At 49.1% G+C, this 17,475-nt stretch overlaps 1 protein-coding gene across 1 annotated transcript in view; it reads right to left on the bottom strand.

Moving 5' to 3' along the window:
- The window catches only part of ABCD3 (ATP binding cassette subfamily D member 3), a 344,077-nt gene that overhangs the window by 99,711 nt on the left and 226,891 nt on the right, over positions 1 to 17,475 (bottom strand). The window contains exons 14-16 of the mRNA XM_078641238.1: positions 12,558 to 12,649; positions 12,393 to 12,465; positions 12,215 to 12,278 (exon numbers count right to left, since the gene is read on the bottom strand). Of these exons, the coding sequence (XP_078497364.1) occupies positions 12,215 to 12,278; positions 12,393 to 12,465; positions 12,558 to 12,649 (229 nt within the window). The remainder of the gene's footprint in view (positions 1 to 12,214; positions 12,279 to 12,392; positions 12,466 to 12,557; positions 12,650 to 17,475) is intronic.

The raw sequence follows: 17,475 nt of genomic DNA, 5'->3' as shown, positions 1-17,475 counted from the left end.
GGTAATTTGGGAGCGGTTTTGTTTATGCTTTAAGTAGCATGCTAGGACTTAACCAGCAGTGTAGCCAGCACAACATGTTATTGAATTTAATTTGGTTACCCACTGCCCAGCCCTGGTGCTCAGGAGTTCATTATATTAATATTTTTCCGGTTTAGGGTGTCCAATAAAAAAGTGACCTCAGAATAATGTCTGAATTAAAAAAAAAAATTCAGTTTCTGAATTTTTTATTTGCAGATTGGCTCAGTATGGGTCACATCTTGTAATATGTCGGGATTAAGTCTGCAGGACAGTTTTGTCAGTTGGGGTGGCTGTGGCCAAATTCAGAGAGGCCGAAATAGCCGAAAATTCCGGGATCATCTGCGTTCCATGGTGATATCAGAGATCATGTATAAATCAAATATCATTCTTGCCAGATTACTAGATACGAATATGTGGTCAATTCTGGAAAACGGTTGATGGGCAGGGGAATAGAAAGTATAATCTCTGGTAACCAGGTGTTGAATACACAAGGTATCTACTAGGGAGTAACTGGAGCACATCATGTGGAGTAGCTTATGGGATGAAAATTGCCTAAATTTGGCTCTCAAACTATGGTCTATGGTGGGATCGAGTGGAAGATTAAAGTCGTCCCCCCATTATTAGTCGAGATTCATTAGGGAGTCCAGCACTCAGTCAGTGTGTTTCCAGAAATGTGCGTCTGTTGCATTAAGTGCATAAATATTCAGCACATATAATTCTTTACCGGATTTCGACAGTTGAGGATTCACCCCCTATTCTAATCAGCAAGTGTATCTAAAACTGTAATTTTCGCCTGTTTGTGTATGACAGCGAGTACCCCCTTCTTTTGTGCAGGTAGGCCTATGATCTTGGAAATCCAGGGGGCTTTAAAGGAGGGGATGCGAGTGATAGAAAGTTTATATTATTGCAGCAGAAGTATGTCACATTTGAATTAGTATGCGTACTCAAGAATTTTCCTCCTCTTCACCAGGTGGTGCAACCCCTTCGTGTTAAGTGATAGTAACTTTAATGAAGTAGTCTTCAGCACAGAGGGTACAAGGACACGACAGAGAGGCACAGATTAGTCATAATCATCACAATACGTTGCATAAGGGGACTACTTGTGATTACAGTGTCTTGTGATAAAGGTATACGGATATGTTCAGCATAGGCATAGCGAATCAAATCAGTTTTGAGCATAACATGGGGAAGAGGGCAACCGGAAAAATGCCGCTGGCCGCGCGACGCGAAGGGGAGCTAAGCGAGACAGCATCTTAGTCCCACATTCCGCGCGAACAAACGGTGCTGCCAGCTCGTGACCGCCCCCTTTCATGCGCGTCCAATGGGCGCGGGCCATCAGGTGTGAGGGGCAGCCCTTAAGGGGTTTAAGTTTAGCGCGGCAGCGAGGCTCGGTCTTTCCTGCCGTCGCGTTCCTGGCTGCTCTGCGCTGTTCGTCGGTTTAGAAGGTATGTGGTCACTACTAGGCCTCCCCCCGGCCCCGTCCCTGGGCATGACCAGGTCGATGGGGCCCAGTGGTTCGACCACGGGGGGGGGGGGGGGGGGGGGGGGGGGTTTGGTAGTGGCGTGCCAGGATAGGAGTGCGGGATAGTATGACCGGCCGGATAGGATGTTTGATCCTTTTTTCTTGTCTTTCGGGCCTCGGCCTAGACTGCAGCGGGGGGGGGGTGCTTTGAGTGGTGCTTTCTGTTCCGGGGGCTGGCGGGGGGGGGGGCCGTTGTGTGTTTCGGCCGTCTTCGCGGCCGCGTGTGTTGGGCTTTATGTTGTTGCGATGTTTGACGTCCGGGGCCCTGCCCGCGCGGCTGCGTTGGCTGACGGGGCGGCTCTGTCCGTAGGTGCTCGGAGTGTGTGCGGTTCGGGCTGGCCCCCCGGGTGTGGCGGGGTCGGGGCTGGGCCGCTTTGGGACGGCTGGGGCCGTTTTCTAGGGTCGCGCCTCGTGGATAGGAGCAGTTAGCGGCGGCACAAATTGCCGAGGGGCCATGGGTTCGAGCCCCGCAAGGGGCGGAAAGCGAATAATTTGCCAAGCGAGGAAAAGCTTGAGTCGGGTGTACAGGCGAGGCAGGTTCGGGTAACAACTCCCCCGGGGGTCGTGCTCTCACGGGGAAGGGATTCCGGGTGTAAGGCAATGTCTGGTATCGGCTTGCGAACTAGAGGCCGTCGATGGTGTTCACTTCCGGTCTCGCGGTCGCCATCTTAATGACTGTTAGCCGACATGTGTTGGAGGACACAGATTGTGAATAATCCTCACATTAGATTGCCGGTAATGGGGTAAGATAGACTGTTTAGGCTGGGGTCGGATCCAGGACGTGAATAATATATATTTATCGTCGATTAAAGCGGAAATATGATATTCGGAATGCTTGGTTTATGTTTCAAATATGTTTAAATATCATGTCTCAGGCCCCAACAGCGTTCCGCGGTCTCACACCCACGGTTACAGTGAGACCACGATGTAAGCACCAGAGAACCTATAAGATATATTTAGCGTGATTAAATATGAATAGAAGTGATTCGGAATGTTTAGTTTATGGTTCAAATATGTTTAAAGGTCATGTCTCTAAGCTCCAACACCCTTCCGCGGTCTCACACCGTCACCGCGAGACCAGGATGTAAGCATCATAGCACCCGGTGTGTTCCTTCTATGTAGTATCCCAACTCCGAGCCATGAGCTCTGCCCCGTGACAAGCGGTTCCAGAACGAGTAACAGTAAAGGAAGTTCCTAGATCACTGGGTCCCTTAACACGGTGGATAAAGTCAATTGCTGGTAAGAGTAACAGATCCAGGCTTGGTCGCGTTCAGGGAGACAAGTGTAGAGCTGGGTCGGGTAGTGACAGTGAAAGCAGGTGCGCGGGTTCGGGAAGAATTACAAAGGGCTGTCCAAAGCGCGTCTCTAAGCAGGGTGTAATGGCAACTGCCGCGAGCACCCGCCGCCATGGCCGACCACGAGGCAGGTCAAATGGCAGTGTGCAGTTAAGGGCTGGATTAGCAGCGCGGGGGGGATTCAGTGATTCGGTAATTGCCAAAGCATCAGAAAACAAGAAATTGACGCAGTATTACTATTTGTTGTTGATACACTGGCAGCTGGTACATGCATGCAATGCCAATGCGTTGCTTGGAACGAGTGTAGTATATCCGAAAAGTCTCACACAGTGCGATCCCCGGCTCCGGCAGCAGACCGCCCAGCACCACGTGACTCCGGGCAATCCCCGACGGCCCCCTCAGCGCCCAGAGACCCCCATGGGCCTGGAAGGTTTGCACGAGGCTTTCCGCCATTAGTTGACTCTTGGAGCTATCCACCATTACAGTGGTTTAGTGTTTTACGTTCCAAGCGTCCATGCAGCTTTTCTGTCCATGCAGCTTTTCTGCTTCTTGAAATTGCACACTGCCTTGTGTACAAACATGTCAGCTCTTCGCGGGCTCCTCGCAAATGCCTGGCGCCACGTAAACAATGAGCTCTTCCCGAACTGGAATAATTATATTTCCGTTTGTCCATAATATACAGAAGTATTGATGGTGCGTGTGGCCGGGTGGCGAGCAGGTCTTCATCGCGTTAAAGAGGGAAGTGTTTCTGGCTGCGAGGCAGTGCAGTGTACAGCAGGAGGGGAAGCGGTGATCCTGCCTTTAAGGGCTAGGCCCATGGAAAGAAGCAATGTCTGGAGTCCCATGGCTCTGGACGCCCAACGTTCCAGCCATTAGGTACCCAGAGTCGTCTACGCCAGAAAGGTGTATAAGACTTTCAGGCGCCTCTAGAGTAAGCTTTCGGGAAAGGAGCAGACAATTAGAGCACTTTCCCATCAAGGGGACAACAGTGCCCGCTTCAATATACACGCGAAGTAACGAGAACTAGCTAGATGAAGGGAGTATAGCGGCCATGTCGGTTGACTGCGAACTGGGCAACCGTGTGCGAGTCTCTGCAGGGACGCCATCGTCCTGCTGTTCTGGACAAATCACTTAATATCACGCGAATACCAAAATGAATGCGTCCTTGTCCTAAGAAAGCGCATCGGGACCGTCGCGCGTTGTAGCTCCCAGAGAAATAGGTGCTACCCTCACCACCATCAATGTACCCAGTTTCGGTTATATAGCATATAATTTATCACCAGCGGCCAGAACGAACGCGGAACGTAGTGCCTCTGTGGGCAGCCTAGAAGCACGGAGCGACATTTAGGGGCAAAAATGACTTATGCAATCCAGCAGGTGAAATGCTTTCAGTTGCACAAGCATTGCAATGCAATAGGCGTCGCATCAAGAGAGTCTGAGCTAGGGTAATGTAAATGACAAATTTTTATTATGTGGTGGTTTTGAAAGGAGCAAGAATAACAGCTGGGTGGCCCACGGGGTTAGGGAGTTTCAGGGTCAGTGGGACCTGAGGTCACAATAAAGTTGTTGGTGCAGAGGTGCATATGCCGGCGAATAACAGTGTTTGTTCTTTCAGATACCTCAAAGTAGCAGCCACTAGGGGGGAAAGGACTTGCAGCGGCTGAATTTTAAGGAGTAGCAGATTCCGTTAAGGACCGAGGGTTGGGACAGGCAGCGGCTGCCTTGAAGGAGCAGCACATTGGCAGGAACACGGGCAGGGATTGTCACCGGCTATCTTTGTAGGAGCAGCAGGGACCCGGAAGGGCAGAAGCATTCGCGATGAGTTCCCACGGCGCTGCGTTGCCGCAGGATGGGCTATGGGCAGAATTCTTGGCGATCGCGCAGGCTAAGGGCCAGCTTGGGCGCAAGGCTTCATCGAGGGGCGCCGGCTCGAGGAGGCTGGCAGTCCTGCGACCCCTGAGGACGCCCCGGGCACTTCAGGAGAGGGAGAGGGGACTCGTCGGTCCACACGCAAACGGAAGGGCACACGGAAGGAATTCCCGGCCGCGCCAGCCCGCTGTAATAAAACGAAACAATCCGCTCCAGCCGGGCCGCCAGTTGAGACTGTGGCCGTACCTACCGTGGTACATGAGACAGTGGCAGGAATGACGGACTTAGCCCAAATGGGTAAGACAATGGATGATATGTTGGGGTTGATGAATATATTTCAGAAGCGTTTAGACACCATGGCGGCTGCACAGGAAGGGTTGGTCCCTCTGTCAGGGTCGGTATCAAGGTATCCGGTGAGTCAAGTATGGGCTCAGTCTGGGCCGCCATCGTTAGCAGGGTCACCAATACTGGTCGGGCCATCAGTACTGCCACCCGCCAGCGGTGCCTATGCTCCTACCACGCAGAGTGCCCCACCAGCTAGCCAGCAGAGCACGGCAAATAATGTTCCCCAAACAGTCGCCCCGATTCTCACGGTCACCCCGCAGTTCACCAAAGTATGGCCCCCATCTGCCCCCTAACGGTGGCCCCCCAGATCGTTAACGCCCTTAACTCACAGGGCGTGTCAGCAGTCAGCCAGCAAAGTTTGGCTCCCGTTGTTCCCCAGAGTGTGCCCCCCATTATTCTTTTAAGTACCCCACAAGTCCTATCCCAGACAGCCGCTCCTGGCCCACAGGCGGCTGGCCTGGTACCGGCTGCGGAGGGAGCAGCGGGAGGCGCAGGGAATGGTACAAGTGGGCCAGTGGCTAGGGTCCCTTCAGTTCTGGCAGGAGAAGGGCAGCCAGTAGGCGTAGGGAAACAGGGCATCAAAGCGAAAGGGGGATGCTCCTTGGCCAGGCAGGTGCCCCAAGCGGCAAAGGAAGGTATATGGAGAAGGGAGTACATTGACATCCTGACCTTATTAATGCACGATAATGCGGGGGCTGACACAAGGAGGATGGGTAAGAAGGAGGAGGACAAGGTTCGGTTTCAGCGATGGCCGGGAAAAACCATTGAGAACTGGACTGAAGCATTCAATATATTGGCAGCTATCGTAGTGCAGAAGGATCCGGCTCAGAGTGAGGCCCTGATGGAATATGCAAACTCCATTCAACAAGGTGCAAGGGAATCCGGAGGGATGGGTTGGTTTTCATACGACCAGGAATTCAGAAAGACCATGGCCAGCTGCCCGGAAATAGGGTGGGACCACACTAACATTCAGCTCTGGTTCAAACACATGTGTAGGACTGGGAACAGCAAGAGGGACGCACCTCACAGGACACAGAGCGAGGGTAGTGATGCTAAGCGGTGGGAGCAGGATCAAAAGTGGGAACAGTACCCAAGACGGTCCTTCCAACAGCCCTTTCGGGGGGGGGGCGGGGGAGGGGTCAGGGAGCAGGTACAAGACGCTTCAACTCAGGGACATGTAGACTTTTTAATAACGGGGCATGTACCTGGGGGAGGGCGTGCAAGTTCGCCCACGAGTGCAGCAAGTGTGGTTCCCAACATGCAGCAATCTCCTGCACCGGCGGCCAACATCCACCCCCTACAACAGCGCAAGGAACAGAGGGTGCCCGGCAATAGGTTACTGGGAGGGCACACTGGACAGACTGAGCAAGACAACGAGACAATTGGCAGATTCCCTTGGCAACACAGAGAGCAGGCAGGACACATCAGGGGCCCTCCGTCCAGCGAAGATAAGGGCAGGGGTCAATCGGACGGCTACGATCCGACAACCAATGACGCATTCTCCCAGCAGGGGGGCGGGACTGAGCATTCCAAGGGTCCATCCCCCATAGTGCTGCAGAACATTCTACCTCTGCTCAGGGTGTATCCACTCGTAAAAGAGCGGGAGATATTGGTCAACGGATTTGTGGACGGCTTTAAGATCCCTTACAAAGGCCCCCTGGGTCCCAGGGACGCCCGGAATTTGAGGTCAGCTAGGGAATTACATCAGGTGGTCAGTGACAAGATCAGGAAGGAGGTTGACCTAGGGAGGGTGGCTGGGCCTTTCCCTTCTCCCCCGCTACAGAATTTCTTAGTTTCCCCGCTAGGCGTGGTCCCAAAAAAGCAGCAAGGGTCATACAGACTGATACACCACCTGTCGTATCCAGAGGGCAATTCAGTAAACCATTGGTTGGAGGAAGGGGCGTGTTCAGTCTCATATTGCTCGCTTGACATGGCCATTGATCTGATTAGGAGAACAGGCAAGGGAGCGTGGCTGGCCAAGGCAGACATCGAGTCAGCGTTCCGCCTCCTACCCGTTCACCCAGACAGTCAGCACTTATTGGGTTTCAAGTGGGAGGGGGCATTCTTTTTCGATCGCTGCATGCCAATGGGTTGCGCGGTCTCATGTGCTTTCTTCGAGGCATTCAGCTCCTTCCTGCAGTGGGCCCTCACAACCAGGCATGGCATTTCACAAGTCACTCACTATTTGGACGACTTCCTGTTCTTCGGCAGGGACGGTTCTCAGGAATGCGCCGATGCCTTGCTGGCCTTTGAGGCCCTGTCGGAGCATTTGGGGGTTCCTTTGGCACCAGGGAAAACTGAAGGGCCCGCGCAGGTGCTCACATTCCTGGGCATAGAACTCGATACAGTGAAAGGTGAATCCAGACTTCCAGTAGAGAAAGTGTGTGAACTGCGAAGGGACATCAGTGCAATTATTGGAAAGGGCAGCGCAACGCTAGAAGTAGTGCAGAGCCTGTTGGGAAAATTGAACTTCGCTGCAAGGGTCATTCCGGCTGGCAAAGTGTTTTCCCGCAGGTTGGCGAAGGCCACGGCTAGTGCGAACAAGCATCACCTAGTACGTCTGGGACAGGGACTGAGATCAGATTTGTGCATGTGGGACGAATTTTTGGAAAATTTCAATGGTACAGTAATATGGAGGGCCCCCTGGGAAAGCAGCCAGGGCCTGTGTCTCTTTTATGATGCTTCCGGTAGAGTAGGTGTCGGGGTGATCTTTAGAGAGAAGTGGTGTGCAATGAAGTGGCCGAATGCTTGGCGCAAGAAAGGTCTGACGGCAAATATCACGGTCCTGGAGATGTTTCCAATTGTGGTGGCACTGCACCTATGGCCAGAAGAATTGGGCAACAGGAAGGTGGTGTTCTGGTCTGACAACCTAGCTGTGGTCCAGGCAATCAATGGTTCGACTGCTAACTGCCTGCTAGTTTTAAGTCTGCTGAGAGAACTGGTCAGGGCTGGGCTGCGTAACAACATTGAGTTCAGGGCTAGACATGTCGAAGGTGTCAAGAATGTGGCAGCTGACGCTCTCTCTCGCTTTCAGCTGTCACGATTTCGGGAGGCATGGCCGCAGGCAGGGGAGGAGATGACACCGTTCCCGGCAGCACTATGGCGACTACTTCGGTGGGGGAACGGCTGAAGAAGATGGGCCAACGTTCTCTGGCCCAGTCAACTAGGAGAAGATATGAGGCCCAACTAACAACTTTCCGAGCAGTAATACAGTCCTTGGGAGCAGCAACGTTGAGTTCAAGGGAACAAGTGGAGGGTTTTGTAGTTTGGGCTAGGGAAACGGGCAAGTCCCACTCTTGGGTGTCCAGCCACCTGGCAGCGCCCAAACACGAGACACGTTTAAATGGCGAGCAGGACACAACGGGGGAGTTCAGGATAAGGGCTGCACTGAAGGGGTGGGCCCGGGACGAAGTCAGGTCCCCAGACAAGAGAGCAGGGATAGAGTTCCCCGCCCTGCAACGCATGTTAGACACGCTGCCGTCTGTCACAAATTCAGCTTTTGAGACGCAGCTTTTTGCAACAGCCTTCTGTTTGGCGTTCTTTGGTGCCTTTCGGGCCAGCGAGCTTGTGGCCAAATCAAAATTGGATAGGTCTGGGAGGGCGCTAGACATGATAGACGTTTGTGCCAAGGATTCATTAGTTCTATGGCTGCGCAAGTCCAAGACGGACCAGGCTGGCAAAGGAGTGGCCATAACTTTGCATGCATTCGAGGACCCCAGATACTGCCCAGTCACCTTGGTTAGGGATTACCTGAAAATAAGGCCCTTGCTAGCAGGCGCCTTCTTAATTCACGCTGACGGTACGCCACTAACACAATTCCAATTCGAGCGAGTGATGGCAAAGGTGTTGGTCAAAGCAGGCTTGTCGCAGACAGAGGGAGGTTGAAAATTTTCAACCCATTCGTTTAGAATAGGGGCAGCCACGGCTGCATATAGGGCTGGGATGGGCGAAGAAGGTGTCAAAAGAGTGGGGAGGTGGTCATCCTCTTGCTACCAGCGATATGTCCGCCCTTGAAGATGCCGGGATACTAGTAAAACTCAGGGCGGTAGGTCAACGAGGCCCTGCGAAGCCGAAATCCAACGTGTACATTTAAAGTTAAGTTTGTTTATGTGCTGTGTTCAGTTATGAAGAACGGATTAATGCCAACGGTGGTACAGTTCAAGTTAAGTTTGCTTGTGTGCAGTGCTCAGTTATAAATAAAAGTTTAATGCCAACGGTGTCTTTTCTTGCAGCTGACTGTTGCGTATGGGTGATGGGCCATTCGTATGTTACCAAGCTGGAACAGTGGGCGTCATACAGGAAATGGGATGCGGCCTTAGCAAGGACAGGAATTTTATGGCTGGGTTTCCCGGGGATGAGATGGGGCCAGCTGAGGCGCAGGATTGACCAATGTTTGGCTGCGCAGGGTGGGCCTCCCAACATCCTCATCATCCACTTGGGCGGGAATGATCTGGTGACGATGGGGAGGAGAGCTTTGGTAGATGCAATGCAGAGGGACACAATTGCCATAACGAACAAATTGGGTGCCACCGAGCTAATATGGTCGGAGATCGTTCCCCGGAGGGCCTGGAAGGGAGCGCGGTCAGCTGTTGCCCTAGAGCAAGGCAGGAAGAGGGTCAACAGGGCCATGCAAAAATTCATGGAAAGGAGAGGCCTGGGGTTCATCAGGCATGCTTTGATACAGGAAAGGACTGTGGGTTATTACGAAAAGGACGGGGTACACTTGTCTGGGCTGGGTATGGATGTCTTTCTCCTAGATTTGGAAGAGTGCCTAACAGCAGCAGGGTGCCAGTGACCTGGCTGACAGGTACCAATGGGCGAGACTCAGATAGCTTAAAGTGATGAAAGCAGTAACGGAAAGTAAGAGGTGGTGGGGGGCTCTGTCATCGACGGGGGCCTCCTCCAGAGCTGTGGCGGAGTACAGGGCGATCTGGAAGCAGATGGACAGTAGGGGTACCTCTGCGGCAGAAGGACACAGTCAATACCTCTGCCGGGCACAGTAGGGGTGCCTGAGCCAAGAACCTGGAGCCGAGGGGGTTCCAGGAAACAGCGTCGGTGCCCCGTTAGTCCTTCGGGCGGTCGGGGGGCCTGAACCGACCGGGGGTGTGCCTCATCGCTCCGCCCTGACAGGGGGGGCGGGAGTGAACGAAAGAAAGTGATAATGAACTGCACCGTCAGAGCATCGACTCGCCGTGCAAGAATGGCTCATTAGGCATGCGGGGCAGCGAGGGGCTGCCGCATTGGATCGCCCGTAAGATGACCCACCTTATTTCCACTTGTTGTGCAAAATAAACCTGCACCACTGCTTTCCCACTAATTTGTCTCATGAGTTTCCTTGGTATGTAAGTGTTATGGGGCGCAGAGTGGAGTAAGCGCTGGGAGTGTGGGCACTAAGGGTAGGAGAGGGGGAAAAGGAAAAAATATACAATTAGAGACTACCAACTCTGTAACACACCCTACCCAACCTAAAAATAGAATAGCATGGGACCCAAAGAAGGAGACCATACATCTCCTGTGCGCCACAAAAGAACTACACAAATATGTAAATTAGCCCAAGTGCAAACGCAATGGTACTAATGTATGGTGTAGCGTGGGCTTTAATAGAGCAATGAAAATGAGTATCCAACTGTGACAATCTGAGCAAATAAAAATAACATAAAAATTCAAAACATGCAAATGGTCTATTCTTTTTTTGCAGAGATAGACTTATCTTCAAGGTCACTGATGCATTGTTCTGCTATGGATAGCTTGTCCATTATTTGTTTTTATGTCAGACCTCATAACAGCCACATCTTGTTGCCTAATGTCCATGCTGATTTTTGTTGTTTGAGCCAGTTGTCAGACGTCAGATAGCTTTTTACGAATGGAATCTATTGATTCTGGGGCAGGGGGTTCTGGGTTGGAAAGTTTTGTACCAGGCTTGGAGTTTCTCAGCCATCGTATTGTTTTAGTAGTCTCAAAGCAAGCTAAGGAGGGTGGTAGCATGTAAGGAAGGAAGATCAGCCACCTCTTTGCAGGGTTGCAAGCAGTAAGAAGAGGTCACTTGAATGGGGTCACTAGGCAGCTGTATCCGAGGCGTCACCACAGCAAGAGTCTAGTGGGGATAGTATCAGCCATCATAGATTGTGCTATGGTCATAGAAGTAATCAATGGAATACAGAGTCATTGCGCTTAGTTGGTGGCAAGTAAATAAAGCCTTCTGTTTCTGAGGTGAAGCATATTCACCTCCTCTGTAGCAGACTAGTATTGGGGTGCAGATCTTAGCAGTGTCTCAGCATTTGGATCCCGTGTTGGGGCGCGAGAAGATAGTTTCAGTTATGAGAACTAGAGCCAAGGCTCAAGAAGTATTTCCAACAGAGAGGGAGGCAAACATGTGTAGGCAAAGGAGCAATCGTGAGGCCTGTGGCCTCACCCGGATAAAAAAAAAAAAAACGAAGCAACCAGTTAGGGTCACTAAAGTCACAAAGACATAATAGCCACCAATACATTCACAGAATCATCTTTTAGAGAGTTGCTCACATGGCTTATTAAGCGCTGATGCAGGAGGGTAGTCAGAGCGCCTTAGGTCACTTCACTCTCCACGAACGACTATGGCCTATCATACCCTTACGAGTGCAGAGGAACTCATGCAACTGCAACAGCGGTTGCCGGCACAGTGTGAGCAGTGTCCTATTTCTGGAGAGAGAGATGCAGCCCCTTTGACTTGTGTGTATGCGGGCGGTATTAATGATCCCGCTTGTCAGAAAGCATTCCCTGTGGGAGCTTTTTTCTTTGTGCCCTTTGTGTGCAAATACCGCATTGGACTTATCTTTGAGTCGAGGATATGGTGCTGAGGAGTCCAAGCTTTTGCTCAGGCAGCAAGTTTCCTTTGCGTCACACCACACCCCCTACAAACTAAGACATTTTGAAATTGAGGTGCAACACGGTCATATCATAAATGTCACATCTTTACTCTCTAAAGACCACCCAACCAAAAAAAAAAAAAAAGTTTGTCACAATATTATGCCAAACAAAAGCTGACTAATGTGACAAAAAAAAGACAGTATTATTTAAATATCCAAATCTCAGGTTGTGTGACTATGCTGCAAAAGTGTTGTCCATTTTCTGAAAGATTCCCTACTTTGTGTTTCAAATCACATTTTTTTTAAATAGAGCCATCACATACCTCAAAATTAAGATCTCGTATTAAAATGTCTCCATTTGGTGTTGCTAGTGGTACATGATCGAACCTGGAAGCAAATGAAAAAGACATGATTGCATTTTCAAACCACTCACAAATATCTCTTAAAAGAATGTTAGCTTTCTAAGCGTATTTACATAGTAACATTGTTTTCTTTCCATACTTAATAATGTGGTCAGCGTTGATGATTTCTCCAGTTCCAAGAATGATGGGACTATCCTGGATTCCTTCTTTTTCTGAAATTTGAAAAGAAAACTGCTGTAGTACAGGTGATACAACCCAACGAATCCCCAAGTAAGATTTACTAAGGTTCAAGCGCTGTAATTGCCTTTGTCCTGTTGAGAAACCATGGTGCGTTCGTATTTGCCCCGATTTAAATCCTTCAGAACTTGCATCAGCTCCGTAATCCGCGCAGTGAATCTAAAAACAAAGCAAAGATTGGGTGCTACATGAAAGAATAAGTCACAAAAAGTATACTGAGCTAACATGGCAGTGGTTAACTTGTAAAATGAAAAGTGCCAGGGCTCTCCTCAGGAGACAGTGCTAACAAGAGAAATGTGTTGGTGCAAACTTCCTCCCGACTAGAGCCCCGGCATTTATTATTCTGGAGAGGACTTGGCCTAATGGCTAGAACTGCCGATTTTGGAGTTGGGGAACCGGGTTCAAGTCTCAGCATGGCTCAAAATCCTGTGATTCTGGGGAAAATCACCTGGACTCTAAATGAGTGTTTCCTTAATTTGTACTATAAGCACAGGTGCTGAGGATTAAGTGCCGTGCTGAGCACCGGATCAAATTAAGCAATGTAGCATGGAATAATAAAAGTTACTGCAAGGTGGGAAAGTGCATCACCAGCAAGGTCTTTATCAATGAAAACGCACTACTTTGGCAACTACAGTCAACAATAAGTATCTACAGTTAAACTGGATAAGGTATGAAGGAGCACTGGAAAATAATTTAAAGCAGTCCAGTTAAAGAGTGAACTCGAAATAGAAGTTAGGGTCAGTAATACACCTTGTCATGCACACATGAATCGCAGACATATGTTTAATATTCAGAGTTACACTTTTATCTATTGCTCACGGAATATAATACGATTTAGAGCCCATGGGGAAATGTCTTGGTGGGAGCAATTGGTTATGTCTAAAACGAGGCATACAATTCTCCAGCTATGTACTTCCATCTGAGACAAAAGATAGCTTTCATTCTGAATCACATCTTAGACTCTCCAACGAAAACATTTTCTTCATGTAACTTACTTCCGTGTAGGTCATCTTCAGTCTGTGGGGCACTAGAGATTTAATACTGGTGAGTGGTGAGTAAAACTCTTTAAGAAAACCGAAAGAAAACCTATTTCCATTGATTTTGATTATCAAAGTGCAGGTAAGAGTTGGGTCATGATGTGCTCCTACGGCATTTTTCTTATTTACTTCTCCTACATGACTAAAATATTCAATAAGCAAAAAAATAATAATAATAATTGAGGTTAGCCAGGGATGAGGGAGTCCTTTTAAGATGATGAACAAGTTTATGAACAACTTTGTAAGATGTTTTGTGTTCTAGTCGATCAAGGGCTGCTCTGTGAATTCTTCTTAGGCTTCCTCGTACACCATATGCATGGGTGGAGGGTGAATGGTCAAAATGGTTCAGAATCTTTCACAAGGATATCCGTTATAGAATTAGAAAGATCCCAAATAAACACCATAAGGCAGCAATAATGAATATGCCTGCACTTCTCCCGCTCTGGTCCTATGACATGGAGAGGAAGAAACATGTACGAGGAGCTCTCTTGCAGGGAAGCCAAAAGCACAACCAAAGGAAATAACATACAGCAGAAAAATCAAGAAGCTCTAGGGTGCTAGTTATTTGCTTGACTGATCCAGAATGCAAGTTTTCATTTGTGTGGAATTACTTAGTCCACTTCAGTCATCTTTATCTCTAATAAAGGAACTCTGGAGATGTTGAAGTGCAAAACATCATATTAAATGCCCATGGTGTACCAGCACACTAGATGCAAGTAGACAGTAGCGCCACAAATGTTATGTTATGTTATGCTTTCTTTTACACCGTGAGGCATCTCGGCGCTTACTAAGAACACAGCCCTAAGACAAAACTAAGAAAGGGGAGGCCTTAATAAAGGAAGGTTTTTAAATGTTTCCTGAAAAATTGATAGGATGAAATTTCTCGCAAGGAGATGGGAAGACTATTCCAATAGACGGGTGGTAGGTAAGAAAAAGCCAGCCCCCCTGACCTATGACGTCTGATTCGGGGAACATGTAATAATAATTGCGAGCTGGATCTAAGAGTTCGGCTCGGGATGTGTTTTGTCAATTTATGTTGCAGGTAGCTAGGGCACTGACCCTGTAGGGCAATAAATGTCAAACAACAGATTTTGAAAATGGATCTTTGCTTTACAGGTAGTCAGTGTAGTTTTCTCAGTAATGGTAGTGAAGAAGATCTAGCAGGCATATTCAAAACCAGCCTGGCCGCTGTGTTTTGGATCGCTTGTAATTTCTTAAGGGAGGTCAGCCCTACTTCTGCTAAGAGGGCGTTGCCGTAATCCAAACGGCTAATAATCATGGCTTGTGTCAGGGTTCTATGATGTTCTGATGGAATGAAAGGAAGGATCTTCCTAAGCAATCTTAACCTGAAATAGCAGGATCCAGCAACGGCCGCGACATGGTCCTGCATTGAGAGAGCGTGATAATTTTTGATACCCAAGTTATTAACACACTTTTTCGGTATTGGAGGGGTGCCCAACTGTGCGGGCCACCAATCCTTGGCCCAGACAGTCGCCGCCTTACCCAGCAGCATGACTTCCGTCTTTCCTGGGTTCAACTGGAGGAAGTTGTTGGTCATCCAGTTGGAGATTTCCAGGATCCCTGTTGAGAAGCGGAGTCGGTCTGCCTCCTGATTGGGGCTGATGTTAAATGACAGCTGTGTGTCGTCGGCGTATGAAATAGTTTCGAACCCCAGGGATTCCACTACCTTAGCCAGGGGTGCCATATAGATGTTAAAAAGGGTGGGGCTAAGGCAGGAACCCTGGGGAACGCCTTTATCCAACAACATTTTCTCTGCCTGATAGGGACCCATGATGACCGTCTGGGATCTATCCATCAGAAAGTTTTGTAGCCACTTAAGGGCTAGCCCCTGGATACCAATAGTACTTAACCTCTCCAGCAGCCTAACATGTGAGATGGTATCAAAGGCCGCGGAGAGGTCAAGAAGAATCAGGATTGCCGATCCTCCGGCATCTACCGTCATCCGCAGGGAGTCAGTTACAGCTAAAAGTGCTGTTTCAGTACTGAAACCCCTACGGAAGCCGGACTGCGAGGCGTCTAAAATGCAGTTTGATTCCAGGTAGAGGTTCAGTTGTTGGTTGATCATGCTCTCAAGTGCTTTACCTAGGAGAGGAAGCAACAATATAGGCCGATAATTACTCAGCTGTAATGGGTTAGCCGCTGTTTTTTTTAGTATCGGGTGGACAAAAGCTTCCTTCCAGAGGACCGGAATTTCACCCTCTGAAATTGATAGGTTGAAGATTTTCGCGATCGTGGGCGCCAGTGAATGAGACAGAAGTGCCATAACTCTTGGGGGGGCAACGGTCCGCCGGAGAGCCAGACTTTGCATACTCAAGCGCTTTATGAGTTTCAGCTATAGTGATTAGTCTGAAACATGTAAGAGAGCAATCCGACCGTACAGATTGATTGCCTAAATAAGGAAGAGAGGAGGCAGAAGGGGAAAATTTAGAATAGATACTTTCGATTTTATCATGGAAAAACCTAGCTAGTGAGTCGCAGAGGTCCTGAGATTCTATGGACGGTTGCTTGCATGCCGCTGGGGACACAAACTCATTCACAATGTCAAATAGCACTTTAGGCGAATTGTTAGCGTTCGCGATTTGATTTGCTATAAAACGTGCTTCTTGCTGCCCTCAAGTTAAGGTGATAGATTTTCTGTGAGGATTTAAAAAGTGCTTTCGACTGGGGGGGGTTTGCTTCGACGCCAAAGTCTCTCCAATCGTTTGCAGGCAGATTTTTCCAGTTTTAATTCGGAAGTGTACCATTGTGCTGAACGACGGTTCAGCAAGGGTCTAGATTTCATTTTTGCTGGGATGATTGTGTCCAAAGTTTTTCCCAACTCCTTGGTGAAGGTCGACAAAGCTTTGGATACATCCCTTTCTTCTGTTATTAAGGGTACTGAGAACACTTCCTCAAATGCCTGAGGAGTTACTTTTTCCAAGGGCGCAGAAACCGTTGATCTCTGCCTACGTGATGTCCCATAGATGTCGGTAAACAAAATGGGCTCGTAAATTTAATCATGAAATGGTCAGACCACATGAGAGGCAATGCGGTGTCGTATATAAGTGAAGCAATATTCGTGAACAGTAAATCAAGAGTATGCCCCCCTTATGGTTAGGTCCTTGGATTTTTTGTGAAAGTGCCAGGTGTGCCATGTCAGTGACGAGTTTTTTCACATCTGGAGACGTGAGTGATTCAGCATGGAAATTAAAGTCACCTAATAGTAGGAAGTTACTGGAAGACAAAGCATAAGTGGCTATGGAATCAACCAGTCTATCTGTGAAATCCGTCCTAGAGCCAGGAGGTCGGTAAACTAGGGCATCGGTCCAGCTTTCCGACGGTGAAAAAATAACTTTGAAAAGGCCTAATTCACAGCTTCTATCAGAAAATGTTTCAACCCAATTTACTTTAAGATGTTTTTTAAAGGCTATAGGGATACCCCCCCTGTTTTCCCCTCCCTGTCCAGCTGTATAAGACTGTAGTTATCAGGTATAGCCAAATGTATCGTCGGCAAATTAGCAGGATTCAACCAAGTTTCCGTCAGGAAACATATCTCTGGTGCATAGGAGTGTATCATATCCCAAATCTCCATAGGATGTCCGGCTAATGATCGTACATTACAGAGGATATAGGATAGACCCGATGCAAACGGAATCTTAGGGGACTGAATGAGAGGAGTGTGGCAAATTGATTGATTTTGCTGAAAGGTGCAGTTTCTACAAGCTACCGGACCTGCCATGTAATCAGGAAATGTATGTGAACAAGCTAGCATGTCCGCTAATGGTCTAGATGCAGCATGCAGTGTTTCTAAGCTCCATAGGAGAATACACTATTTTCGTCAGGGCATTTGCCACCGGAGGTAATCGAGCAGAGGTCATGGCCTCGGGCTCTTCAGGGCTTGGACGGGCGCAGACGGGCTTACCTTAGGCCTGCCAAAGGGGCGCCCGC

The sequence above is a fragment of the Lissotriton helveticus genome, chromosome 1_1 (assembly GCF_964261635.1).
Source record: "Lissotriton helveticus chromosome 1_1, aLisHel1.1, whole genome shotgun sequence".
Lineage (NCBI taxonomy): Eukaryota > Metazoa > Chordata > Amphibia > Caudata > Salamandridae > Lissotriton > Lissotriton helveticus.
The sequence above is the reverse complement of the archived record's forward strand: the minus strand, read 5'-3'. Positions and strand labels throughout refer to the sequence as shown.